The following is a 27,884-nucleotide window of genomic DNA, read 5'->3' on the forward strand; positions in this document are numbered from 1 at the left end:
ACCTCTACAGAATGCCGAGGATTACCGCAACCGGAAGGGCTACCATTCGCTCAACGTCCAGTTGGTGTGTGACCACAGGCAGCTCATACTAGCTGTCAATGCCCGCTTTCCAGGCAGCAGCCACGATGCCTTCATCCTGCGCCAGACTTCTGTGGCAGACATTTTCGAAGCCCAGGCTCACCCACGAGGATGGCTTCTCGGGGACAAAGGCTATCCTTTGTGCACCTGGCTGATGACCCCGCTCCGTGCGCCCAGCACCCCTGCTGAAGAGCGATACAATGACAGCCATCAAGCTACCAGGAACATCATTGAGCACACAATCGGCGTGCTCAAGCAACGGTTCTGTTGTCTGGATCGTTCCGGAGGAGCCCTACAGTACTCGCCTGAACGAGTCTCCCATTTCGTTGTAGTGTGCTGCATGCTGCACAACCTGGTTATCCTCAGGACTCAGCCACTGCCAGCAGACATTGGAGGACCACCAGAGGAGGAGGAGGAGGAGGAGCACCAAGACGGAAGGGAGGCACAAAGTGCAAGGGCCGTCCGTCGGCGGCTTATTGCAACTCAGTTCTAGGCCCCCTCTCAGGGAATGGCTTGTGCCAATGAAAGAAGATGAATGGAGCCGCTCCGCAAGCCCTCAGCCGGTCAAGGCAACAAATAGTTCAAAATGCAAACATGGACAATGTGATTAAAGAAAATTTTTTACTGTGCAAACTCTGTGCCCTTCCTGCATGACAAACTAATTCAGATAAACCCCCCCAAAAAACAGTCAGAGACATAACTGGCTCTCCCAACCTTCAGAAAATGAGAAAAACAGTTAAACAAAAATGACCATGATCCTCGGCCTTTATAAAAAAACAAACACAACAGTCTCGGCCTTCATAAAAAACAAACACAACAGTCTCGGCCTTCATATATAAAAAAACACAACAATCTTGACCTTCATATATAAAAAAAACCTTCTCAGCCTTCATATATAAAAAAAACATTTGGCCACACCTTCTACTTTTTCCCCTGCGAGGGTGATCCGCCTTGCTTCCGCGAGTGGCCCCTTCCCGCCCTGCAGCTCCCCCTCAATGGGACCCCAGTGGCTGCAGCAAGGCTGGGGGAAGGCTGCTGAGGGTCAGATGGTGAGACGGCAGATGCCCTTGGGGGACGGCCTGGACCAGCTCTGGGCGTGGAGGGCCCGGCTGCTAACTGCTCCAACTCTGCTTGGGCGGCAGCAGTCTGTCCTACGGGTGGTGGCAGCTGCAGTGGAGGAGTGACAGTGTTGGCTGCAGGAATGCTGCCAACCTGACAGAGCACAGGCACTCCCTGGTCGGCTGATACACTGGCACTCGCACGGGCCAGCACTGCAGCATGCGCAGCAATCTGCTGAAGCACAGACTGCTGGGCTGCTGCGGCGCGGCGAGGGCCCCGTCGATGCCTGGCCGATCCAGCGAGGGTGGCAGCAGTTAGCGCCCATGTGGCCCTGGTCTGTGTCTGCATCACACCAGCCAGTGAATGCACGGCACGACTGAGCACTTGGCTGGAAGCCACCTGTGATGCAGCGAAGTCCTGCTGACTCCTAGCCTGTGCTGCCGCGAAGTCCTGCAGACTCCTTGCCTGTGCTGCACTGAATTCTTGCAGACTCCTGGCCTGTGCTGCCCTGAATTCCTGAACTCTCCTTGCCAGTGACTCTATGGAGTCAGGCATCCTTGCCACTGCAGCCATGAGCTCAGTGTGCCTGCGCTCAGCCTGGGCGCCCATTTCAGCAAGGAGCCGCACTTCCTCTGCGCTCACCGTAGCAGGACTCGAGGCCAGACTCTCCCTCCGGGGAGAAGGCCACCGAGCTTCCCCACCCCTCCCGCGTTGCTGCAGCCCGCTGGGCCCTGGAGCTTCACTCTCCTCAGACCCTTCCCCCCTGCTCCCCTCCAGGGAAGACGTGTCCCCATCATGGCCATGGGCTGCCTCAGCTGAGGGTGGCATTGATGGGCCGGCTTCCTCTTACTCCTCCTCAAATTCAGAATCAGACATAGTGCCAGCTTGAGGGCCCGCCTCCTCACCTGGCGATTCAGCATCTGAAAGCAGGGAGGCACAAGAGTTGCTTTAGAGTGAGGACAGGGCGGCAGCGAGGGAGGCATGAGTGCTGCTATGCACTGCGTTGGTTCGATAGTGGCAAAGGATGCTGGTGTGAGGTGCAAGTGGAAAGAGAGAGGTCAAAAAGGTGATGACCTTACCATTGCTGCCCAGAACAGGGTCGGCATCTCCACTGGCGACGGGGCCAATCAGCCGGCCTGCCATAATGCGCTCCACACGTTGCTCCAGGTCGCTGAGCTCTTTGAGGTCAGGACGGCCTCCCCCGGTCCATCGCTGCTGCCTGCGATTGTGGGCCAGCTTGCCCTGCAAGAGAAAGGACGGCCTCTAAGTACAGTGTCAAGCCCTGATCTTGCCTGCACTGCCTCCCATGGTGGAATAGCCCTGACAGTGTCAAGCCCTCATCTTGCCTGCACTGCCTCCCATGGTGGAATAGCCCTGACAGTGTCAAGCCCTCATCTTGCCTGCACTGCCTCCCATGGTGGAATAGCCCTGGCAGTGTCAAGCCCTCATCTTGCCTGCACTGCCTCCCATGGTGGAATAGCCCTGACAGTGTCAAGCCCTCATCTTGCCTACACTGCCTCCCATAGTGGAATAGCCCTGACAGTGTCAAGCCCTCATCTTGCCTGCACTGTCTCTCATGGTGGAATAGCCCTGAGAGTGTCAAGCTCTGATCTTGCCTGCACTGCCTCCCATGGTGGAATAGCCCTGACAGTGTCAAGCCCTCATCTTGCCTGCACTGCCTCCCATGGTGGAATAGCCCTGACAGTGTCAAGCCCTCATCTTGCCTGCATTGCCTCCCATGGTGGAATAGCCCTGACAGTGTGTAAAGTGTTGAATGTGCAAGTGATTTTCATGAGAGTCCCATAGCTGCTGGATGAGGGCTGGGCATTGGGGCTTCCAGGTCCCTTTGGCCATAAATTGAGGTGCACATGCAGGGATGAGGAGGATACTGGAAAGGGTACTCACCCTGACAACCCGAGTGAGGTCGTTGAACTTTTTTCTGCATTGCACAGGAGTCCTGGCAACCATGCTGTTGGAAGTCACCCTGTTTGCCACCTCCCTCCAGGCTTTTCTATACTCGCTGGGCAGCGGCCTCCTGCCACTATCAGGGAAGAGGACAAGTCGCTTGTGCTCCACTGCGCCAACCAGTAGCTTCAGGGCACCCTCACTGAAGCGCTGCGCTCGCTCCCTAGCCTTCTCCATAGTCGTGGGCGTTGAATTGTTGAAGCAGCTATTTTCAGGCCTTGATTCAGGGCTGCAGTATGCAGGGCGTGGCAGCCAAACAAATCCACCCTCCCCCTTTAAGAGCTGACCGGCACCAGCGTGTCTGCCTTCAATCAGCAACTCGCCGCACCTGCGCTGCGCCCGCCCTCGGTGGTAGCGCCCCGGCTCGCCGGCTTAGCGCCTTATGATAGTCATGCATCGCCTGCTTTAGCGCAGCAGCAACCTCTTGGGGCGGTGCAACTGAATATCGGTGAAGGTGGCGCTAAGTTACGCCGGGCACTAAATTTAGCGAACGCCCGGCTGTAGCGCCCCAAACGTGGCTATACTGAATTTCTAGGCTGAAGTATTTCACTCTCAAACTCAATGTGAAATTTTATCGTATTATGATCACTCTTCCCTGAGGATCCTTTACTATGAGATTACTAATTAACCCTGTCTCATTACACAATAGAAGATCTAAAATAGCCTGTTCCCTGGTTGGTTCCATGACATATTTGATTTGCCCAGTTTATATGAAGATTAAAGTCCCCCATGATTATTGTATTACCTTTGTTACAAGCTCCTATTATATGTTGATTAATACTCTGTCCAACTGTATAGCTACTGTTTGGGGCCAAAAACTACTCCCACCAGTGTTTTCTGCCCCTTGTTATTTCTCATATCCACCCATACTGATTCTGCTTCCTGATCTTCGGAGCCAAGATCCTTTCTCACTACTGTCCTTATGTCATCCTTTTTTTATCAGGGATACCCCCCTCCTTTTCCATTCTGTCTGTCTTTTCGAAATGTCAAGTACCCTGGAATATTTAGTTCCCAAGCTTGGTCACCTTGCAACCACATCTCTGTAATGGCTATTAGATCAAAGCCATTTATTTCTATTTGTGCCGTAATTTGTCTATCTTGTTACGAATGGGCATAGAATATAAGAGCAGGGTGGTTATGCTTGAACTGTATAAAACACTAGTTAGGCCACAGCTAGAGTACTGTGTACAGTTCTAGTCACCACGGGGGTGATTTGCCAATGGGGACATGATGGAAGTGGGACTGCTGCTTGTCGGGTTTTAGTCCCGCCTCTATCGACGTCCGGCCAACCCATGCTATTTTCCCTTGATTGACCTTGTTAAGCCCACCCAGCGGGCTTAGCAGGCCAATTAAGGGAAAGCCGGTTACTGGTGACGTCAGCGAGTGATGTTTCATCTGTCAAGTGCTTTTGACAGATGAATTGTCATCGTTTGACAGCTCTGTGAAGCTGTCAAACACTGACAATCTGTCTTCTAAGTTGAGTCCTGGGACACAGGCTTACTTAGAGATCTGTCCTGAGCAGAAAGCAGAAGGCTAATGCATTTGAGAATGCAGCGGCCATTCTGCTTTCTCTGCCGGTGAGATGAGGGACTCCCGAAACCTGAAGGGATGAAGCCTGGAGGAAGAAGCAAAGGTAAGTAAAGCTTTTAAAACACTCAACACTCATCTCACACACTTACCTCTGCACACATGCACCCATCACTCACCTGCACACTGGACATCTCGGCCCCTCCGACCCCTGGAGACCCACGGCTCGCCTCGCTGACCCTGGCGGGGTTTGGAGCCATTGGGAAGCTCACACTTTAGGTGGCAAAATAGGATTATCCAAAAAACTGCCTGTTAACTACCTGTTAACAGGCAGTTAATTGGCACTAATCCCCTTCCCGCCTCAAGGAGGCGGCTCCCAGCGCGGGCCGGGTACCCGCCTCCTGGGAAGATGGCACGGAGGCAGGATGGGTACCCGCTCCCAGATTCTGCCGTTTTCCCAGCAGTCCCGCCTCCATACCCACCTCCCCAGGGCTGGCAAAATCGCCCCCTACATTACAGGAAAGATGTGATTGCGCTAGGGAGGGTACAGAGGAGATTTACGAGGATGTTGCCAGGACCGGAGAATTTTAGCTATGAGGAAAGATTGGATTGGCTGGGGTTGTTTTCTTTGGAACAGAGGGGGCTGAGGGGAAACTTGATTGAGGTGTATAAAATTATGAGGGGCCTAGATAGAGTGGCTAGGAAGGACCTATTTCCCCTAGCAGAGGGGTCAATAACCCGGGGGTATAGAATTAAAGTAATTGGTAGAAGGATTAGAGGGGAGTTGAGGAGAACTTTTTCACCCAGAGGATGATGGGGTTCTGGAACTCACTGCCTGAAAGGGTGGTAGAGGCAGAAACCCTCATTGCATTTAAAAAGTACTTGGTTATGCACTTGAAGTGCCGTAACCTACAGGGCTACGGACCAAGAGCTGGAAAGTGAGATTAGGCTGGAGAGCTCTTTTTCGGCTGGCACAGACACGATTGTTCGAATGGCCTCCTTCTGTGCCATAAATTTCTATGATTCTTCTATGAATGCTACGTGCATTCAGATAAAGAGCCTTTAATTTTAACTTTTTACCATTATTCCCTGCTTTCACCTTATTTGCTGATGCAATTTTACCATTAAACTCTCTGGGCTTGAAATTCATCTCCTTACCGTCGGAGTGACGCTGTTTAGCCAGCTGGTGGCGGGTCCCTTGACGGCTGCCATATTCTTCTCCCCCTTTGCACTGCCGGTGACTGGTATCCTTTCAGCCCCACCACTGACCAAGGGCTCAACCATGTCCCTGCCAAGAATGGCCTGCACCGTCTCCTCCAAGGTGAGGCTAGGAATGGAAGATGTGCCTCGTCGTTGGTGCAGATTGTTGGTAGGTGAGTGATTGGGAGTCGTGCATTGAGCAGTGTGTGAGGCTAGTGGTGCAATTCATAGAAGACGGCTTTTGAAGATGCATTCACTGACCTTGACCAGTGGTATGATGTCATGAAGCTTCTTTGGGCACTGGAGCCAGGTGGTGGGGGGGCGACACTGCTGGCAGTGGCGGCCTTAGTGATGTACTCCCACATCGTTCTTTCTGGAGGGCCTCCTGGCCCCCGTGGGTAGAGGGTCGCTCTTGCAGTGTTGACCCCCCTGCACAAAGCTGGAGTGCTGTGTGTGAGACCCTAGTTGCCCCTTCCCTGGCTTGCTGAGCCATTTGTGTTAGTGCTGAGGCAGTTTTCCCATTTGTTGAGGTTAGGAAGGTGATTCTTTTAAATGTTGAATATTTTTTAAAAGGCAGAAAGGGCTGAAAAATGTATTGATTCACTGCATTTTATTTTGTATTGCTTCAGTGTGCACGGCCCCTCTAATTCTCAGACCTCTTCATTGCCCACAATTCCTTGCGAGCTCCACAGCTTCACTCACAGAGACTGTGGGAAGCTGCAACCTGGACAGAAACTTCATCCTGGATCCCTCCAGCAATGCCACCAAGACAGCATGGCATGGAAGGTGAGCGCTGAGCCACCTATCTCCATGCCCCCCAGACCAATTTGACCCTGTTAGCGTTGGCAACTTTGCTGGCGAACACAAATGTTTCCCCCTTTGTCCCTTCCTGTCACACTCTGCTTATCTTTACCCAAGTTGCTACACTGCTCCATTGCCTTGACTTTCCTCTTTAGATTTCTAAATTGCCCTTCACCTGACCCCGCCCCACCTCCCCTTTTTAGTTTAAAGCCCTATCTACAGCCCTAGTTATTCGATTCGCCGGGACACCTGTCCCAGCCCAGTTTAAGTGGAGACCATCCCAACGGAACAGCTCCCTCTTTCCCCAGTACTGGTGCCAGTGCCCCATGTATTGAAACCCCTTCCTCCCACACTACTCTTTGAGCCACGCATTTAACTCACTGATCTGCTTGTTCCTATGTTGCCAATTTGCGCATGGCTCAGGTAACAATCCAGGGATTGTTGCCTTTGAGGTTCTGCTTTTCAATTTGGACCCTAGCTCCTCAAACTCTCTCAGCAGAACCTCATCCCTAGTTCTACTATGTGGACCATGACAGCTGGATCCTCCCCCTCCCCCTCCCACTCCAAATTCTTCTCCAGCCTTCGGAACTTCTGGTTGAGGCTGCAGAGAACAGTATCTATCCCCCTGACAATACTGCACCCTACCACTACAACATTCCTTTTCACTCCCCCGACTTGAATGGCCTCTTGTACCACGGTGCTGTGGTCAGTTTGCTCACCCACCCTGCAGACATTGCCCTCATCCAAATAGGCAGCCTCATACCTGTTGGATAAAGGCAAAGACTGAGGCTCCTCCAGCACTGCACCTGGGGTCCCCTTACCTGTCTGAGTTGCAGTCACACCCTCCTGTCCCTGACCACTAGCCAGACCTGTACCGCTACCTAAGTAGAAGTAGAAGATTCGTGACTAAACTTTCTACAGTGTAGTGACAGAGTAATATTGTTTCAGTTAATGCCAGACACAGGATCCTGTGAATCACAGATCAGTTTGCTTAAGCTACAGTAGGCAAACCATCAAAGGGCAAGAATATGGGATGAGTGGAAGGCAATAATTCCAAGCCAACATGAATTCATCAAAGGCAGGCACTATCTAATGTATTTATTGGAATCTCTTAAGGATGCCACACAATGAGTAGATGGAGGTAATGTGGTGGGTGTGAAATACTTTGACTTTCAGAAGGTATTTGATAAAGTCTCTTGGAAGAGATTTGTGGCTAAAGGGTTCAAAACAGCCATCACCTTCCCCCCTCAAAAAACTCCTCTGCCCTTGCAAACTACCATCCATCATCAACCTTCCCTGCCTTTCCAAAGTCCTTGAATGTATTGCCGTCTCCCAAGTCCATGCCCATTTTTCCCGCAAGTCCATGTTTGAACCTCTCCAATCAGGTTTCCACCCCTGCCACAGCACCAAAGCTGCCCTAATCAAAGTCACAGATGACACCCTCTGTGACTGTGACCATGGTGCACTATTCCTCCTCATCCTCTGAAGCTCTCTTCAGCTTTTGACACGATTTAGCACACCATCCTCCTCTAACGCCTTTCTTCTGTTGTCCAACTGAGTGGGATGGCCCTCACTTGGTTTCACTCTTTCCTCTGATTGTAGCCAGAGCATTTCCTGCAATGGCATCTCTTCCCACCCCTGCACCACTACCTCTGGCATCCCACAAGAATCTACACTTGCCCCCTCCTCTTCCTCATCTACACGTTGACCCTTGGTGCCATCATCCAAAGATATGTACGCTGATGACACCCAGTTTTACCTCCACCACCTCTCTTGATTCTTCCACTGTCTCTGTTGTTGGACTGCGTGTCCGACATCTAGTCCTTAATGAGCCACAATTACCTCCAGTTAAACATTGGGTAGACTGAAGCCATCATCTTCGGCCCCTGCCACAAACTCTGTACCTTTGCCACTGATTGCCTGGCTACTGTCTCAGTTTGAACCAGGCTGTTTGCAACCTCAGTGTCCTATTTGTTCTGAGCTAAGCTTTTTTTTTTATTCGTTCCTGGGATGTGGCGTCACTGGCAAGGCCAGCATTTATTGCCCATCCCTAATTGCCCTTGAGAAGGTGGTGGTGAGCCACCTTCTTGAACCGCTGCAGTCCGTGTGGTGAAAGTGCTCCCACGGTGCTATTAGGGAGGGAGTTCCAGGATTTTGACCCAGCGACGATGAAGGATCAGTGATATACTTCTAAGTCAGGATGGTGTGTGACTTGGAGGAGATCTTGGAGGTGGTGGTGTTCCCATGCGCCCATAGACTTTGTGTATCCAGTGCGCTCAGCTGTTTCTTGATATCACGTGGAGTGAATCGAATTGGCTGAAGACTGGCTTCTGTAATGGTGGGGACCTCGGGAGTAGGCCGATATGTATCGTCCACTCGGCACTTCTGGCTGAAGATGGTTGCAAACACTTCAGCCTTGTCTTTTGCACTCACGTGCTGGGCTCCACCATCATTGAGGATGGGAATATTCATGGAGCCTCCTCCTCCCGTTAGTTGTTTAATTGTCCACCACCATTCACGACTGGATGTGGCAGGACTGCAGAGCTTTGATCTGATCCATTGATTGTGGGATCGTTTAGCCCTGTCTATAGCATGCTGCTTCTGCTTTTTAGCATGCATGTAGTCCTGTGTTGCAGCTTCCCCAGGTTGGCACCTCATTTTTAGGTACACTTGGTGCTGCTCCTGGCATGCTCTTCTACACTCCTTATTGAACCAGGATTGGTCCCCTGCCTTGATGGTACAGTGAGTGATATGCCGGGCCATGAGGTTACAGATTGTGGTGGAATACAATTCTGCTGCTGATGGCGCATAGAACCTCATGGATGCCCAGTTTTGAGCTGCTAGATCTGTTCTGAATCTATCCCATTTAGCACAGTGGTAGTGCCACACAACACGATGGGAGCTAATCCCTATATCCTCTCGATCACAAAGATCCCCTACTTCCACCTTTGTAACATCACCCATCTCCGCCCCTGCCTCTGCCCATCTTCTGTTAAAACTCTCATCCATGCCTTTGTCACCTCCAGACTTGACTTTTCCAGTGCACTCCTGGCCAGCCTCCCATCTTCTATGCTCCATAAATTTCAGCTCATCCAAAACTCTGCTGCCCATATCCTATGTCACACTAAGTCCCACTCACTTTTCTACCCTGTACATGCTGACTTACTTTGGCTCCCAGCTCCCCAAAGCCTCCAATTTAAAATTTGCATCCTCTTGTTTAACCTGTTCATTGCTTTGCTGCTCCCTATCTCTGTAAACATCCCCAGCCCTACACCATCCCCCTCCCCAGAATTCTCCATTTCTCCAGCTCTGGCCTCTTGTGCATTGACCCACCAACTGAAGCCATACTTTCGGTAACCATACTTTCAGCCGCCTATGCCCCATGCTTTGGAATTCCCTCCCTTAATCCCTCTGCTTCTCCACCTCCCTCTCCACCTTTAAGACCCTCCTTAAAACTCACCTCATGGACCAAGATTATAGTCACTCTTAATATCTCTTTCTATTGCTCGGCATCCATTTCTCTATGTTAAGGGTGCTATGTAAATGCAAGTTGTTGTTGTGATTTGAACCAGGTCCCACTGGGTAGTGTTCCAATTCACTGTGCCACCCAGTCCCTAAATCCCTGAAGATGTAGCTAAACTGCCACCCTAGGACCACATATCCTGGCACTTTAGTCCTTGAAGTCTAGGCAACTTTTGCACTGGTAGTTTTTTTTGTCTGGTGAATCTGACCTGCAGAGTTGGAAAGGGCTGTTTTTAGCTCTGCAGTCTGATTGGCAGATAAATCCTAAATCAGATTGCTGAGATCCATAACTTGAGATATATGGGAATTATTGGGAAAGGGGATTTAAACTTTGTACTTGGCCCCAAGGGTCCATGGTACACAATATGCAATCCAGCAAAGCTCGTGAGTCACAGTGAGTCACATTGCATCATTATCAGTGTACAAAGTAATTGGTATAGTTTGGAGATTTTATTGTAAGACCATGTTGGAGTGAATCCTCTTCACTGTTGGGTCACTCTGATCATCAGTTCTTTGATGCTCATGCTGAAAGTGATAATGGAAGCAGCTAATATTTGATGAGTGATGTTTTCATTTCTTTAGCTGTACCTTAATTATCCAGTGCCCTCAAATAAGAATTCTAACTTCCCTTTATTTTCCTGCTTTTACAGATGTTGGAACAAATGACCGAGGGATTTACTCGTGTAATCTTCACCACCATTATTGTCACCTTTACGAAACAATCAAAATTCAACTCAATGTCACCAGATCAGGTAAGTGAAGGGTTGGACTGGCACAAGGTAGGGAAATCGGGCATAAACAGAAGCCAAGTGTTTAATCTGTTTTTGTTGAGACGACTGGGGCTGTTTTGGTTAGAACAAAGGAGATAAAAGCATGACTTGATAAAGGTGTTTTAAACTATGAAGGGATGGGACAGAGTAGATAGAAGCAGACTGTTTCCAGTGATTGAGGGGTCTAGAATAAGGGACATAGATATAAGATTAAATGTAAGAGATTTAGGACAGAGAGCACGAGAAACCTTTTATACAAAGAGGATCCTGAAGTTGTGGAACCGGAGTTAGTGATTGACGCAGAGACCATGTCAACATTTAAGAATAGGTTAGATAGGTGGTTAAAGGAAACGGGAAAAAAGGGATATGGGAACAGAGCGGGCACATGGGATTAGGATACTGCACGTGCGGAGGATAAACACCAACACAGACTGGTTGGGCCGAATGGCCTGTTTCCATGTTGTAATTTCAGTGTAATTCTATGACTGCAGTTTGTAGCTGTCCTGCTTTAATTGGGAGATCACAACATTTAACAGCACCACTGAGATTAACAGCAATGGTGCACAATACCCCAAAGCTGGAAAATTCATCTGATTTGATGGTCCTACAGAGAGCAGTGCTCCATCCCAAGCACTGATCTGAATTCCACACTTTCAAAACATGTAGGTGAAGAGTTCTATGCAGAGGAAATCTAGGTGGTGACAAAGAGGTGAGACTATGAAAGACGAGAGCTCCCACACACTTGAGCACGTGTGAGATATGTGGAACTCACTGTCACATCTGAGATACATTGTATTAGTTCCAGAGGATGAGCAATCCTTTAAAACCACTTCAGTTTTTTGGCTGGATTATCGATCTGAGCCAGGATTGTGGAGCACAATCTTCATTGAAAGGTGATGCCCATCACACCTGATCTCACTTCCAATTTTGCTAGGGGTTGAGGTCTCTTTTCAAAAGGGCAGGACACTAACATATTCTCTGGCACATAAATTAATTTCCCTGAACAATCAGATTGTCACATCTCTCACTCTTCTTGATGGTATCAAGAATGAGTTTTAGTCACATGATGCCACAAGTTAAGCATGACAACATTAACTTTATATCACTCAGTAGAAATGGAATCACAGGCTCAACATCCATTTTTGATTACCCCACCTATCCACCTTCTCCCCATATCACTCAATCCCACCTACCCACCTTCTCCCCGTATCCCTCAACCAACCTACCCACCTTCTCCCTGTATTCCTCAACCCCACCTACCCACCTTCTCCCTGTATTCCTCAACCCCACCTACCTGCCTTCTCCCTGTGTCCCTCAACTCCACCATCCCACCTTCTCCCCATATCCTTTAACCCCACCTTCTCCCCATATTCTGCAATCCCACTTACCCACCTTCTCCCTGTATCCCTCAATCCTTTTCCAGAAATATGTCTAATTGCCTCTTGACCCCATTTACACCATCCGTCCCTGGTAACTTACTCCACAACCTGATTACCCTTTGGGTGAAAAAGTTCCCTCTGGGAAAAAATATTTTTGTTTAAGCTTTGTGTTGTATAAATTACAAAAATTAACAATTTGAAGTGAGTTAATTGTATTCCACAAGCCTCAGGGTTCTGATGACATCAAGCATGGCTCAGGGCCGCTGCTTTCATTCTTCATAACAGTACCCAAGCGTCGAGTGTGCCAGAGCTCTGCGTCACCAAGTGATAGATGTGGATCTGTGCATATGATCACTCCCTGTGAACAGCAGACCTCTGTTGGGTGAAATACTCAGACTGATAGCCACTAGTTATTGATTACATAGAGTCAATCCATTAGAATACTATGGAGGACTTCATAATGATGCCATTGTCCATTATCAGTGCAGAATATTCAATTAGCATTCTGCCGATAAACAAGATCTTTCTATTACTCAACGTTAATAAACAATATACAGCAGTGAAATACAGTGACAGAGTGCCAGTTTCTTCTTGTACTGTTTCACAGACATACAGCTTTCAGTGAACTGACAGAAGACAAACCAATCAGTCATTAGCATTCCAGGGAGATTACTGTAAATACAGTGAACACAAAAAGGCTTCCCACAAATATGTTTTACCAGAAACATTTCTATTTTTACTTTTGCTGAAACCATAAACAATAAACACTCCTTGAGTGTTCCTTTGGGCGTTCCACTTGGGATGCCATTAAGTGATTGGGAAAGGACTGCAGGAACCCTGAGTTTAGGAATTGAATGTTTTTGTGTGTTAAGTTTTTCAGTATAGTCCTGAATAATAGCAGGATCGGATACTAGGGATGGATTAACTCAGACATTTATTGAACATTAGAAGATTATTACAAGCAAGCGATACATCTATATAGTCACAAGTAGCATACCCATCAGAGACTAAGAGCTGCTCCTGTCAACGGTAGTTCTCAGCCTTGAGCAGTAAAGAGTGCATGACTCCATCCCAGATTTATATCTTTGGTCATGGGATATAATGGATCCCTACTAAACCTGCCTTAAACCAGCTCTGTCCACTTCTGCAGAACATCACGCCACCTGTTTTTGGTGCGAAACTGCTAGCTGCTGTTTCATGCTCCAGTTCATCTAACATGATCTAGTCTCAGTACTTTTCATGACACATCTATTTTAACCTTAACACTGCCAAACTACTCTAATCCTCATCTTTCAGGTAATTTGCAAGCTTTGTAGTTAATCACATTTGCTAACTATACCATGATGCTCTTTATTTATGTCAAGTTGTCAACCTATAATATTTAATATTTCCTTACATCGTGCTCTTGATAAAAGCAGACGATTGAACAGCTCTGTAAACAAATGGGTCAAAGCCATGATGGGATGGGTGGAGGGGGTTAGGATACATGTTGCTGGCTAGGAGATTGCAAGAGGGTGATCCCTATCAAGGAGGGTAATGCAGCCACTGACTGACACGTCCCCCATCCCAACAACGCGATTCAGAAGGGAAGTGGAAGGGTGTGGGAGGAAGTCACCTATGAACCCACTTTGGATGGGTCGTAAGGAAAAGTGGATTGGAAACATTTTCAATAAGGCAAAAATAAGATAGGAGAAAAGTGAAAGAACAGGGAGAAACACAATTGCTCTGTGACTGGGGTGGTTTTGAAAGCATCTGATGAAACATTGGGAGAAACCACCGTTAGCTGGGAGGCATCTCTACCGAGGGGTCGGGGGGAGAGCTCTGCCTAGTGGAAGGCTCTACCAAGGGGGAGAGCCCCTACCGAGGGGGTGTGGGGGAGACCCTACCGAGGGGGTGGGGTGGGAAGGCTGTACTGAGGGAGGGTGACTCTCTTAATTTATAATTTGAGATGATTCACTTTTCGAGGTTGCCTCAATGCTGCGATAATCCTAATGGGAATGGACACCTTTGTTCACTCTTACCTCTTCCTCCAAACTCCAGAGTACAAGGTGCCAGCTCGATGATTCCATTGCCCAAGGTGTATGAGTGAAATCAGCTGCTAGACTTCTGGAGTATTATTCTCAGGGTACCGTGAGAAACAGTAAATATCGGCACTGGGACTGGAGGCCAGCCAAGTGAACAATTACACATTCTGACATAAAAGGTCCAATTGGGAAAGACCCACCCCACTTGACGTGTCCACTTGTGGGGAAATCCAAAACTAGGGGCCATAATTATAAGATAGTCACCAATAAATCCAATAAGGAATTCGGGGGAAACCGCTTAACTCAGAGAGTGGTTAGAATGTAGAACTTGCTACCACGTGGAGGAGTTGAGGCAAATAGCATAAATGCATTCAAGGGGAAGCTAGATAAGTACATGAGGGAGAAAGGAATAGTACGATATGTTGATAGGATGAGATGAAGTAAGGTGGGAGGAGGCTAGAGTGAAGCAGAAACACCGGCATAAATCTGTTGGGCTGAATGACCTGTTTCTGTGCTGTAAATACTATGCAACTTCCAATCACATTTTGTGAATTCTGGTTCAACCTTACATGAATAGTATGGATAAAAAATGACCATTCTCCGATACAAAAGCCAAACCTTCCAGTTTTGCAGACTGTAATTCTCATACCTGGCATTGCTTATTTGTTTTAATCAGTTGCCCTTTTTAAGATACAGGTCTAGCTATAATTTCCAGAAGAAATTTAACATCCACTCAAAAACTGCACTAAGAGCCTTGTCTTATAAAACCATAAATAGATCAGCTACTTATTAAATACTTGTTACCTCCCTCAATCTTCCCTCTTCTTAGTGAGGTTATCCACGTTGGTAGGAAAAGTAAAAAAGCAAATTACTGGAAGGTGTGGTAAACCACTGTTGTTAGTATTGTTGTTCACCACTGTTGTTAGTACTGTTGTTCACTGTTAGTACTGTTGTTCACTCTTGCATATTGTTGTACTTGTCTGTGCATGCCTCAGCTGACTCCGCCCCTGGCTCCACCCTCATGGCTGGGTATAAAGGTCGCTGCTCGGCAGCCCCCAGCCCTTTTGGATACCAGGCAACCACAAGAGGCATGCTCTGTTCTTTGGTAATAAAAGCCTGTCTATTACTTTCTCAATCTCCAGTCTTTTGTAACAATTGATAGTGCATCAATTTTATTACCAAAGTTAAATGTTGGCTGCGGATGCTGATCAACCGATGGCGCAAAACGCTGAGCAGCAGGCGCTGCTGCAAGCCCTCAGACCAACATGCCTGGACCTAGACCCCCAAGAAGCGGGTTCGTCGACTAAATTCGCACAATGGCTGCGTTGCTTTGAGGCGTATCTGGAAGCCTCGACCGTGACTCTTGATGAAAATAAACTGAAAATCCTGGCCTCGAAGGTGAGCCACCAAGTCTATACTTTAATCCAAGATGCGACGACCCACGCAGTGGCTATCGACCTACTGAAAGGGCAGTATGCACGCCCGGTTAACACGGTCTATGCCAGGCACCTTTTAAGATCTCGCAGACAGCAGCCCGGGGAATCGGTGGAGGCCTTCCTACGGGTACTCGGACGCGGCTGCGACTGCAAGGAAGTATCGGCCGCGGCACATGCGGAGGGACTGATACGAGACGCTTTCGTTGCGGGTCTAAGGTCCGACTACTCCCGGCAGAGGCTGCTGGAGAAGGGTGAAATAGACCTGACAAAGGCAGTGTCCCTCTCGCTTGACGCGGCCCACAGAAATATGGACGCTTTCTCCCCTAATCGCCCCGCGCCGTGGACGCCGCAATCTTGGGCCATGGGACCGCCACCTCCAACTGCTGCAGCGATGTACAAGGCGCAAAAATTCCATTTTTGTGGCCAAGCTAAACACCCTAGAGCACGCTGCCCCGCGAAGAATGCTACCTGCTCCGGCTGCGGGAAGAAAGGTCACTACGTTAGCGCCTGCAAAGGGAAGACCGCTAACGCCAGCAGCGCCGCGTGCGAACCGTGGGCACAGCCATCTTGCCCGCCATCTTGGGCTCCCCCAGCCGCGTGGGGATCGGGACCATGGGCGCCGCCATTTTGTCCGCCATCTTGGACGCCTCCGACTTCGGTTACGGGGAACCCGGACTCCACCACCGCCTCATCGGACGACCGCATCGACGCGCTTGAACATACGCTGGCTTCCGTGACGCTGGATCAATCTCTCCCGCATCAACTGTCCAGGTCCATGATGGACATTACGGTAAACGGCCGCGCCACTACCTGCCTTTTTGACAGCGGGAGCACGGAGAGTTTTATACACCCCGACACGGTGCGCAGTTACACTCTCCCGGTCCTGCCGACGCGTCATCGCATCTCTATGGCTTCCAAAGCCCAGTCAGCGGAAGTCGGCGGCTACTGTATGGTGACTCTTTCAGTGCGGGGTACTGAATACAAAAATTTTAAACTTCTGGTCCTGCCCGATCTCTGCGCTGCCGTCCTACTGGGGTTGGATTTTCAGTGCCACCTTAAGAGTGTCACTTTAGCGTACGGTGGACCCCTCCCCCCTCTCACGGTCTGCAGCCAGCAGTTTTTAAATCGCCCGCCGCGTGCCATTTGCAGCCTCTCCACCCTTAAAGTCTCCCCCCCCCTCCTTGTTCGCAAACCTCACCCGCGACTGTAAGCCCATCGCCACCAAAAGTAGGCGTTACAGTGCCGGGGATAGGGGTTTCATTAAATCCGAGGTAGCGAGACTCCTGAAGGAAGGGATTATCGAGAGCAGCAATAGCCCATGGCGAGCACAAGTGGTGGTGGTGAAGATTGGTGGAAAACAGCGCCTAGTTATTGACTACAGCCAGACGATCAATCGCTACACCCAGCTGGATGCATACCCACTCCCCCGCATATCTGACATGGTCAATCAGATAGCACAATACCAGGTGTTCTCGACGATTGATCTGAAGTCGGCATATCACCAGCTCCCCATCAGGGCTGAGGACCGCCAGTACACAGCTTTTGAAGCTGACGGTCGGCTCTATCACTTTCTCAGAGTTCCCTTCGGCGTCACCAACGGAGTTTCTGTCTTCCAACGGGAGATGGACCGGATGGTTGACCAGAACGCGCTCCAGGCCACTTTCCCATATCTAGACAACGTCACCATCTGCGGCCACGACCAGCAGGACCACGACGTTAATCTAGGGAAATTCCTCTGGACGTCCCAGCGGCTGAATCTCACATACAACAAAGACAAATGTATGTTTCGTACTAAGCGCCTTGCTATTCTTGGCTGCGTAGTGGAGAACAGAGTCATCGGCCCAGACCCCGATAGAATGCGCCCTCTTATGGAGCTCCCCCTCCCCCACTGCCAGAAAGCACTGAAGAGATGCCTGGGGTTTTTCTCTTACTATGCTCAGTGGGTGCCCAACTATGCGGATAAAGCCCGACCCCTCATCAAGTCCGCCTCCTTCCCCCTGACAGCAGAGGCCTGTGCAGCCTTCACTCTCATAAAAAGCGATATTGCGAAGGCCACAATGCACGCTGTGGATGAGTCCCTCCCTTTTCAAGTGGAGAGCGACGCATCCGACTTTGCCCTAGCTGCAACCCTTAACCAGGCGGGGAGACCTGTGGCCTTTTTCTCAAGGACCCTCCAGGGCCCCGAGATTTGACACTCCTCTGTCGAAAAGGAGGCCCAGGCCATTGTGGAAGCCGTGCGACATTGGCGGCATTACCTGGCCGGAAAACGATTTACCCTGCTCACTGACCAGCGTTCAGTAGCTTTTATGTTTCATAATAAGCAGCGGGGCAAAATCAAGAATGACAAGATATTAAGGTGGAGAATCGAACTCTCCACCTACAATTACGATATCTTGTACCGGCCCGGGAAACTCAATGAGCCCCCAGATGCCCTATCACGTGGTACGTGCGCCAACGCGCAGGTTGATAGATTACAGACCCTCCACAATGACCTCTGCCACCCGGGGGTCACCAGGTTCTTCCATTTTATCAAATCCCGTAACCTGCCCTACTCCATCGAGGAGGTCAGGACCATGACCAGGAACTGCCAGATCTGTGCCGAGTGCAAGCCGCATTTTTATAGGCCAGACAGAGCGAGCCTGATCAAAGCCACGCGCCCCTTCGAGCGGCTGAGCATCGATTTTAAAGGGCCCCTCCCCTCCTCTGACCACAATGTGTACTTCCTCAATATAATTGATGAGTACTCCCGTTTCCCGTTTGCCATCCCTTGCTCGGACATGACCAGTACCACGGTCATTAAATGTCTGAATGACCTCTTCGCATTGTTCGGTTTCCCTAGCTATATCCATAGCGACAGGGGCTCATCTTTTATGAGCAACGAACTTCGGCAGTACCTGCTCGCGAGAGGCATTGCTACAAGCAGGACCACCAGCTACAACCCCCGGGGTAACGGCCAGGTGGAAAGGGAGAATGCGACAGTCTGCAAGGCAGTCCTTTTAAACTTAAAATCTAAGGGCCTTCCGACCTCCCGCTGGCAGGAGGTCCTCCCCGCGGCGCTCCATTCCATTCGGTCGCTGCTCTGTACACCCACCAATGCCACTCCTCACGAGAGAATGTTCTCCTTCCCCAGGAAGTCCACGTCGGGGATTTCGCTACCAACATGGCTGACTTCTCCAGGTCCCGTCCTACTGCGGAAGCACGTGAGGACCCATAAGGCGGACCCCCTGGTCGAGAGGGTGAGCCTCCTCCACGCCAACCCGCAGTATGCTTACGTGGTGTACCCGGACGGGCGGGAGGACACAGTCTCCATTCGAGACCTCGCACCTGCGGGTGCTCCTGAAACACCCTCTTCGCCACCCACCGCTACTCCTGCCTACCCCCAGGACACAGTCCCCGCACGAGACCTCGCACCTTCGGGTGCCTCTGAGAGACCACCATCGCTACCTCCCATTACCCATGCTCTGACCCCTGTAGACGGCATGCAGCAGCCCCAGGGTCCGCCACCTGCTACACCTCCTCTGAACGAGACACCGGGTTCAACGTTGGATGCTGCACCATCACCGCCGCTGCTGCGACGCTCAGGACGGCTTACAAGGCCTCCTGATAGACTTCAGTACACGAATTTTTAGTGCACTTCACCCCGCCGGACTCAATTCTAAACAAGGGGTGAATGTGGTAAACCACTGTTGTTAGTACTGTTGTTCACTGTTAGTACTGTTGTTCACTCTTGCATATTGTTGTACTTGTCTGTGCATGCCTCAGCTGACTCCGCCCCTGGCTCCACCCTCATGGCTGGGTATAAAGGTCGCTGCTCGGCAGCCCCCGGCCCTTTTGGATACCAGGCAACCACAAGAGGCATGCTCTGTTCTTTGGTAATAAAAGCCTGTCTATTACTTTCTCAATCTCCAGTCTTTTGTAGCAATTGATAGTGCATCAGAAGGAGACTACAAAATGCTGTGGTACAGAGGGATCTGGGGGTCCTTGTACATGAAACACAAAAAGTTAGCATGCAGGTACAGCAAGTAATTAGCAACGCAAATGGAATGTTGGCCTTTATTGCAAGGGGGATGGAGTATAAAAGTAGGGAAGTCCTGCTACAACTGTACAGGGTATTGGTGAGACCACACCTGGAGTACTGCGTACAGTTTTGGTCTCCTTATTTAAGGAGGGATGTACTTGCATTGGAGGCAGTTCAAAGAAGGTTCACTAGGTTAATTCCTGAGATGAAGGGGTTGTCTTATGAAGAAAGGTTGAGCAGGTTGGGCCTATACTCATTAGAGTTTAGAAGAATGAGAGGTGATCTTATTGAAACATATAAGATTCTGAGGGGGCTTGACAGGGTAGATGCAGAGAGGATGTTTCCCCTCGTGGGGGAATCTAGAATTAGGGGGCATAGTTTCAGAATAAGGGGTCGCCCATTTAAAATGGAGATGAGGAGGAATTTCTTCTCTCAGAGGGTCGTGAATCTTTGAAATTCTCTCCCCCAGAGAGCTGTGGAGGCTGGGTCATTGAATATATTTAAGGTGGGGATAGACAGATTTTTGAACGATAAGGGAGTCAAGGGTTATGGGGACTGAGCAGGAAAGTGGAGTTGAGGCCAAGATCAGATCAGCCATGATCTTATTGAATGGCGGAGCAGGCTCGGGGGTGCCAAATGGCCTACTCCTGCTCCTATTTCTTATGTTCTTACAAGCTATGATGCATAGGGACCTACTGAGCCTGGTTCTTCCCCAACATCAAACACCATTTAAACTCAGGCATTCGAAACACATTCTGCTGACTTGCACACCTACAAACCCTTAACCTTATCCTGGAACAAATACATCTCTCCATGGTTTTGTCTTTTGGCCTGACCTATTTTAACCTTTTAACAATCCATGTATATATAAAATATTATTTTCTGTGTGAACTTCCAGTTAACATTTTCCATTTATAAATTTCTATGTCTACATTTATAATGGAAACTGCTTATGTTAACTTGTCACACTGTAATTACACCTCCCGCCAGTGGAGGCATTACAGTGCCACCATTGGAAGGAAAGTGTAATTACAGTGTGATAATTTTACATTGACAGTTTCCATTTAAAAAAGGGGACATAGACATTTATAAAGTAAATATAAAAATAAGGTCACAATGTATCACTTTAAAATGAGGACTGAATTATGTCTCTGCATCTTGGTCCAATTAATTCCCGGACACTACCTGCACTCAAACAGAACTGACGAAAGGTCATCGACCTGAAACGTTAACTTTGTTTCTCTCTCCACAGATGCTGCCTGACCTGCTGAGTATTTCCAGCATTTTCTGTTTTTATTACCACAGATTGACTAGTATTTATTATTTATACAACCCCTAACTGAGTGTGCTTTGTGCTTACAGCAAGAAAGGTGAAGAAGTTTTGGGATGGAGAGAAGGCAGTGATGGTGGCCTTACTTGGTACAACAGTGGTGCTGCCTTGTGAAAATCACAATCACATTTGGACGGAGAGACACAGCGAAGAAGAGCAACAGGTGGTCCATTGGGACAGATCACCTCCTGGCGTCTGGCATGACCAGGCTGACCGGCTGATTGACCTCTACGCTTCCGGGGAACAGCGATCTTATGGCCCCCAGTTTATTAGGAAAAGGATGAATATATCAGAGACGGCATTCGATGATGGTGATTTTTCGCTGACCATTTCTAACCTTCGCTTTGGTGATGAAGGACTCTACTCATGCGATTTGCACCACCATTACTGCGGGATTCATGAAAGACGCATCTTCAGCCTCTTTATTACACAGCCAGTCAAAGTGAACTTTACACATAAAACACGTAAGATTTTTTTCATATCATGTTTCCATAATATTGTACACATCACATCAATAGGAGCTCATCTGTCACTTTAGGTGTTACATTCTGCAACAAAGAAAGTGCAGGGCAGTCTCATTTCTTGTTTCTTAGTTTTATTTTTCTCTGCTTCCTCCCCTCCCAAGGCTATAGGGGCTGAATGGCCTGCTCCTATGCTCCTCCTCTCCTGAAGGTACAGAACCTTGCTGGGTAGAGTTCCATTCTCCATGTGTTTGTCTAGGCAGGGAGTGTCAGCATGTTATCACAGTTGAGCCTGGTCCTGTTCTGAGCCAATATGCATATTTTCAATAGGGGTCACTGGATAGCAATTAGGAGCAGGAACACTGGGCGAATTATCACGAGCTCTGGGATGCTAATACTTGTAACACACCTACTGCTGTCAAGGCTGAGAGCAACTAACTCAACATAGGCTGGGATTTGAATTAGCGACGTTCCTGGTTTTTTTTATGATTCAGTGCCTTTATGCACCGGGATATGAAGGAAGCTTCCTGCAGTCTCCTCCCTACCGCACATCAACAGGGGTCTGCAGCACCCTCTCTTCATTCAGTTGTTGTTATGAGAGGACATTAGCAACTTTCAACCAATTAAGGAGGTATTCTGATGTGACCTCATTGTGGATGTTAAGCGTGTGACTTAACAGATCATGACATCTTATTGGCTGTACCCTGTTGAAGATGTTAGATGCACAACCTATTGGCTGAATGCAGAGATGTACTAGAAGCAATCGTAAAAATAGTCTGAAACTTTGACTGTGTTGTCTCTTTGCCTCCCTCCTTCCCTTTGCCCTCTCTTCTCCGCTTCCTTCTCTTTCCTCCTGTTCTGTCATTTTTCTCCTCCCTCCTCCTGTGTCTACCATTCTTCTGCAGCCTCACTGAACCTTCCTTTCTCTGCTTCCTTCTCTTCATTCCCACTCTCCCTCCTTGCACGTATCTCTCTGCCACACTCCTACCAACTCTAGTTTATTCTTTCCAAACAAATGATTATCAATGCAAAAGATGGAAAATTGTGATCTAGCTGTGGTTCATGAATAGATTTAGTTCTGAGCTAGCTGTGATTGGTGAATGGGTTCAGTTGTGAGCTAGCTGTGATTGGTGAATAGGTTCAGTTGTGAGCTAGCTGTGATTGGTGAATAGGTTCAGTTGTGAGCTAGCTGTGATTGGTGAATAGGTTCAGTTGTGAGCTAGCTGTGATTGGTGAATAGGTTCAGTTGTGAGCTAGCTGTGATTGGTGAATAGGTTCAGTTGTGAGCTAGCTGTGATTGGTGAATAGGTTCAGTTGTGAGCTAGCTGTGATTGGTGAATAGGTTCAGTTGTGAGCTAGCTGTGATTGGTGAATAGGTTCAGTTGTGAGCTAGCTGTGATTGGTGAATAGGTTCAGTTGTGAGCTAGCTGTGATTGGTGAATAGGTTCAGTTGTGAGCTAGCTGTGATTGGTGAATAGGTTCAGTTGTGAGCTAGCTGTGATTGGTGAATAGGTTCAGTTGTGAGCTAGCTGTGATTGGTGAATAGGTTCAGTTGTGAGCTCGCTAAGATTGGTGAATGGGTTCAATTGTGAGCTAGCTGTGATTGGTGAATGGGTTTATTTGCATGCTGCTCTTTACCCTTACACTATTTCTTGCCTTTGTGTTCAGAAAAGATTTAGGTAATTTTTCTTGTTATTTAGTCGATAATGTCAGGTGGGCAGTATGATATTCTCCAGTCACCGCTTCAGACTCAGAGAAAAGGACAATGCTCCACTAAGACTCTTTGTATAAAGAAGCGATTGATTCTTTTTGTTTGTGTGCCAGAGATATTTGATCTTCCAAATAAACCATGAGAATAAAAGGCACTTGATGACGCTGTTGTGCTAGGCAGCTTTGAGAATTGCATCAATCAGAAAAAATCAGTGCTGAATCCCGACTGTCCTTGTTTTCTCACTGGGTCCCAGGGAGAAAAACCAGCACGCGCCAGTCACTCACTCACAAGCTTCAGCCATGCTCTCCATTTCTGTTCCGTTGAGGTTCAAACACCTCGTTAATTTGCACTACTCCATGATCGGGGTCACTTTAAATACTAACGGTAATGACAGGCAGGGCTTGAACTCCTGGCTGGAAGTGCAATGTAGTACTGTCATTGCTGCCAGGCTGACCTAAGAACATAAGAAATAGGAGCAGGAGTAGGCCATTCGGCCCCTCGAGACTGTTCTTCCATTCAATAAGATCATGGCTGATCTGCGACCTCAACTCCACTTTCCCGCCCAATCCCCAAAACCCCTTGATTCCCTTAGAGTCCAAAAATCTATCAATATCAGCCTTGAATATACTCAACAACTGCGTATCCACAGACCCCTGGGGTAGAGAATTCCAAAGATTCACAAATCTGAGTGAAGAAATTCCTCCTCATCTCAGTCCTAAATGGCCGACCCCTTTATCCTGAGACTATGCTCCCTAGTTCTAGACACTCCAGCCAGGGAAACAGCCTCTTAGCATCTACCATGTCAAGCCCTCTCAGAATCTTATATGGTTCAGTGAGATCACCTCTCATTCTTCTAAACTTCAGAGAGTATAGGCCCATTCTACTCAATCTCTCCTCATAGGACAGCCCTCTCATCCCTCACCAGCTATAGTGTTTTGAGGCTCATAGTATAGAATGAAGTACGGGTCATACTCTTGTGTAAGTCATTCTCCGGTTATACAAATACCCCTTAGGTAAAAACCCATATAGATAGTAGGCAGGAGCTCATATCTCTGAAGGATTTAATATCTGCGAGTACACTGTGTTAAAGATTTTAAAATAGATCTACTGTCTAGTAAAACCTCAAGTTTTGTTTTAAAGTGAGAATAGCAGGATGTTTTCTAATGCAGTAAGAACTCACTGTTGTCAGTTTCTGTAATTATCAATACTGCTGCTATGTTGTGTATGGCAGAAATCAGAAGTTGGACCAGCCCTCACATCGTTTGGGGCAGTTTGACAGATGGGGGGAGATTTAGGCCCGTTTTTGGACCTGAAATGGTCATCGCACTCACAGCATGTGACAGAAGCTGGAAGCCAGAGGCTTGTCCGAAATTGGCATCGGGCCCCATCTAAATAATTCTGGTGAGCCTGGGCACCTGTTGGGCTTCCTGAAGCAGCTAGCCAGTTTCCTCTGGACCAGTTTGGGCCAGCAGTGGCCCTCGGGTAGGTCCTGGGTGGGATGGGGGCGGGGGGGCGAGAGCACATGCTGGCAGCGGGCCACAAAAGTGGTGTGGAGCCATGAGGAGCACTACTGCCCCCTCTTGCTCCACATTAAAGTAAGTTAAAAAGAAAAAACTTTGTGTTGGCGGACTTCATCGATCTCTTTAAGGAACTGGAATAGCTGAGTTTCTGACCAATTTCAGAAAGGGATCCTTAAGCAGACGTTAGGCCTCTCTTTAACATATGCAAGGGGCCTAGCACCTATTTAAGGCTGCCACCAGGAACGCCTGGCTACCGCCCAAGCCAATATGGCGTCGGACGTATTTCAAGCGTTTTTTGGGGCGTGGGACAGGGCCCTGCTAAATTGGATCTTTTAAACCATTTTTCACCCAAGAAAAGGGTGAAACTAGGTCACATTTCTCCCCCCAGAGATTCTTAAGAGATGAGCAATCCGTCTTTCTGCTCAGTGAGTGCTGCAGAATTATGAAGGGTACTGGAGAGTGACAATGATTGTATCACATGCGATGGATATTTCCTGAAACAAAAACAGTGTATAGCAAGACTGAGAAGAAAGAAAAATACATCAAAGAGAGACACCAATAATCAGGGGGTTTAATTGTGAGACCCCAACCCTTGAAATATGTTAATTTAGGGCAGTAAAGGCCAAGGAAGGAGTATATTGTAATTTAATTAATTGCAAAGCTATGACAAGCTCCAGAGTGCTACAACAAATGTCTGAAGTCTCCAGATGAGGGAAATCAGTTGTTCCAGCTCCATCCAGAACACTACTATGAAAGGAGAAGAAGTAAGGAAGTAGCAGTCAAATCCAAAGTAAACAAGGGCTGGCTATTGCTAGTGTTGGACATCTTCCCATCTGTTCGACAATACTGTGCTCAGGATCCCCAGCCCAAAGCTCCAGTCTTAAAGAAACCCTTCAAAAAATAAACCTCAGGTGAAAGAGGATGTTTGTATTTTAATTAAATGCAAGCAAATAAAAATGTCAGCATCAAAGCTGTTGCATGTAATCAAAGAGACTGCTTCTGTTGCTCCAAAACACAGATCATTTATCCCAGCCAACATCTAATTGGTACAGGCTCGGCAGGAGAGAGCGCTGTGCCAACCAGCCACTCAAAGCTTGTTCTTATTATCTTTTTACCTCTGCCTTTCGGGTTTTATTTCTTCCTCCTCTCCTCCCTGTTACTCTTCCATTATCCACACCTCATGGCGTTGTTGTTCCTCTAAAAGGTGTTTTACATCCCCAGCTGTTTTATGAGAGTTTGCTTCTAAGAATTTCCAGAAGTTTCTGAGGCATGAAGTGCATCCTGTTCAGTCGATTCGATGCATATGGGAACCATGTGGAACTGGCTGCATTCCAGAAGCTCAGTATTCTTCATCCTTCTGGAAAAACAACAATCAGGAAAATTTGTTTTAACAAAGAAAAGAATGATTTGAGCATATTAATTTGTAAAATGAGAGTGTGATGTGATGTAAAAACTTAATGTTTACTTTTAAATCCATAAAACATTTCAAAACAAAAGTGGCTCAATAGCCAGGACTCCTGGACATGATACAACTAACTGCCAAATCACCGTCCATATTGATCTTTGTTCTAATCCACGAGTGAAGGATATTGGGTTCTCGTTCCAGAGGCACACACAAAAGAAAGGTCAAGCAAGGCTTTGAGACTAGGAGGCTACACTTTACTCAGGAACTCTCCTTGAATTGGAGCGAAAGACAACAGTTACCATTGATAATGCAGTGTTGATGACTGGGAGTGCTCACAGCTGGACATTCCAGGTAGCCAGGGTGTTGTGGCTGTAGTTTAGAAATCTAATACATTCAGAAATTTGATAGTTGATGGTTCAACTGCACTGTGTGCACTGTTGGTATCGGTACACATGGGCCTTGGTGTCTGAGTAGAGGATTAGCTGTGCAAAGGACCACTATAAGAATTCAAGGATGTTGCTTTCACTTGATGACAGAGTAACTGACGTGCAATGGAGTTGAGGTACAGATCGGCCATGATCTAATTGAATGGCGGAACAGGCTCGAGTGGCTGAATGACCTCTTATTTTTGTGTCCATTTCTAAAAATGCTAGTTACAGTTAGTCCAAGTTAGGATAAATCAGTATTCAAAGTGGTCAATAGAGGCTTATGTGTTTTGGTTTTACTGAGGGCTGGTTTAGAAAATGCATTACCCGTGTGCTGTACTTGGTCAAATATTCTAGGGTCTCCTCCAGCTGGAGGTGAAGCAGCCCTACTGATTGCTCAGTAACTGGCTGCTGGGAGATGTGCCAGGGCTCTTGCACAATTGTTTCCGAGATGTTTAGTCCCTCCCTTGGGAATAGCAACCCTGCTCAGTGTCCTGCCAAGAAACAGTGTTATCTATTTTAACCAAGTTCAAAAGTGGAAGGGATGGGGAGGAGGAGGGGGTGGGGGGCTGGTAGGATTTGAGCCCAGTCTTTACTGCTGATGAAAATGCATCAAAAATATGAATAGTGGACAACTCACAGTAATCAAATGGAACAATGGAATTTAATTTTAAAACCCAGACTTCTGGCGGCCGTTTCACTCCTCCGAGTGAATGCTCTAAACAACAACAAAAACTTGCATTTATATAGTGCCTTTAACATAGTAAAACGTCCCAAGGCGCTTCAAGGACCGTTATCAAACAAAATTTGACACTGAGCCACATAAGGAGATATTGGGGCAGATGACCTTGGTCATAGAGACAGGTTTTAAGGAGTGTCCTAAAGGAGGAAAGAGAGGCGGAGAGGTTTAGGTAGGGAATTCCAGCACTTAGGGCCTAGACAGCTGAAGGCACGGTAACCAATGGTGGAGCGATTAAAATCAGGGATGCTCAAGCGGCCAGAACTGAAGGAGCACAGATATCTCGAATGGTTGTAGGGCTGAAGGAGGGTAGAGAGATAGGGCGGGGTGAGGATTTGAAAACAAGGATGAGAATTTTAAAATCAAGACGTTGCTTAACTGGCAGCCAGTGTAGGTCAGTGAGCACAATGGTGATGGGTGAACGGGACTTGGTGTGAGTTAGGATACAGGCAGCAGAATTTTGTATGACCTTATGTTTATGGAGCGTGGAAGGTGGGAGGCTGGACAAGAGTGT

General features: G+C 48.1%; 1 protein-coding gene across 6 annotated transcripts in view; it reads left to right on the forward strand.

Annotated features, from left to right (window-relative positions):
• The window catches only part of LOC147100671 (matrix remodeling-associated protein 8-like), a 110,122-nt gene that overhangs the window by 68,890 nt on the left and 13,348 nt on the right, over positions 1 to 27,884 (forward strand). For all 6 annotated transcript variants that reach the window (XM_085967165.1, XM_085967166.1, XM_085967164.1 and 3 more), the window contains 2 exons: positions 10,803 to 10,904; positions 21,142 to 21,573. In XM_085967165.1, coding sequence (XP_085823291.1) covers positions 10,803 to 10,904; positions 21,142 to 21,573 — 534 coding nt within the window. The remainder of the gene's footprint in view (positions 1 to 10,802; positions 10,905 to 21,141; positions 21,574 to 27,884) is intronic.

This window comes from Somniosus microcephalus, chromosome 25, assembly GCF_052327205.1.
Source record: "Somniosus microcephalus isolate GS21.2 chromosome 25, FLI_Smic_1.0, whole genome shotgun sequence".
NCBI classification, from domain to species: Eukaryota; Metazoa; Chordata; class Chondrichthyes; order Squaliformes; family Somniosidae; genus Somniosus; species Somniosus microcephalus.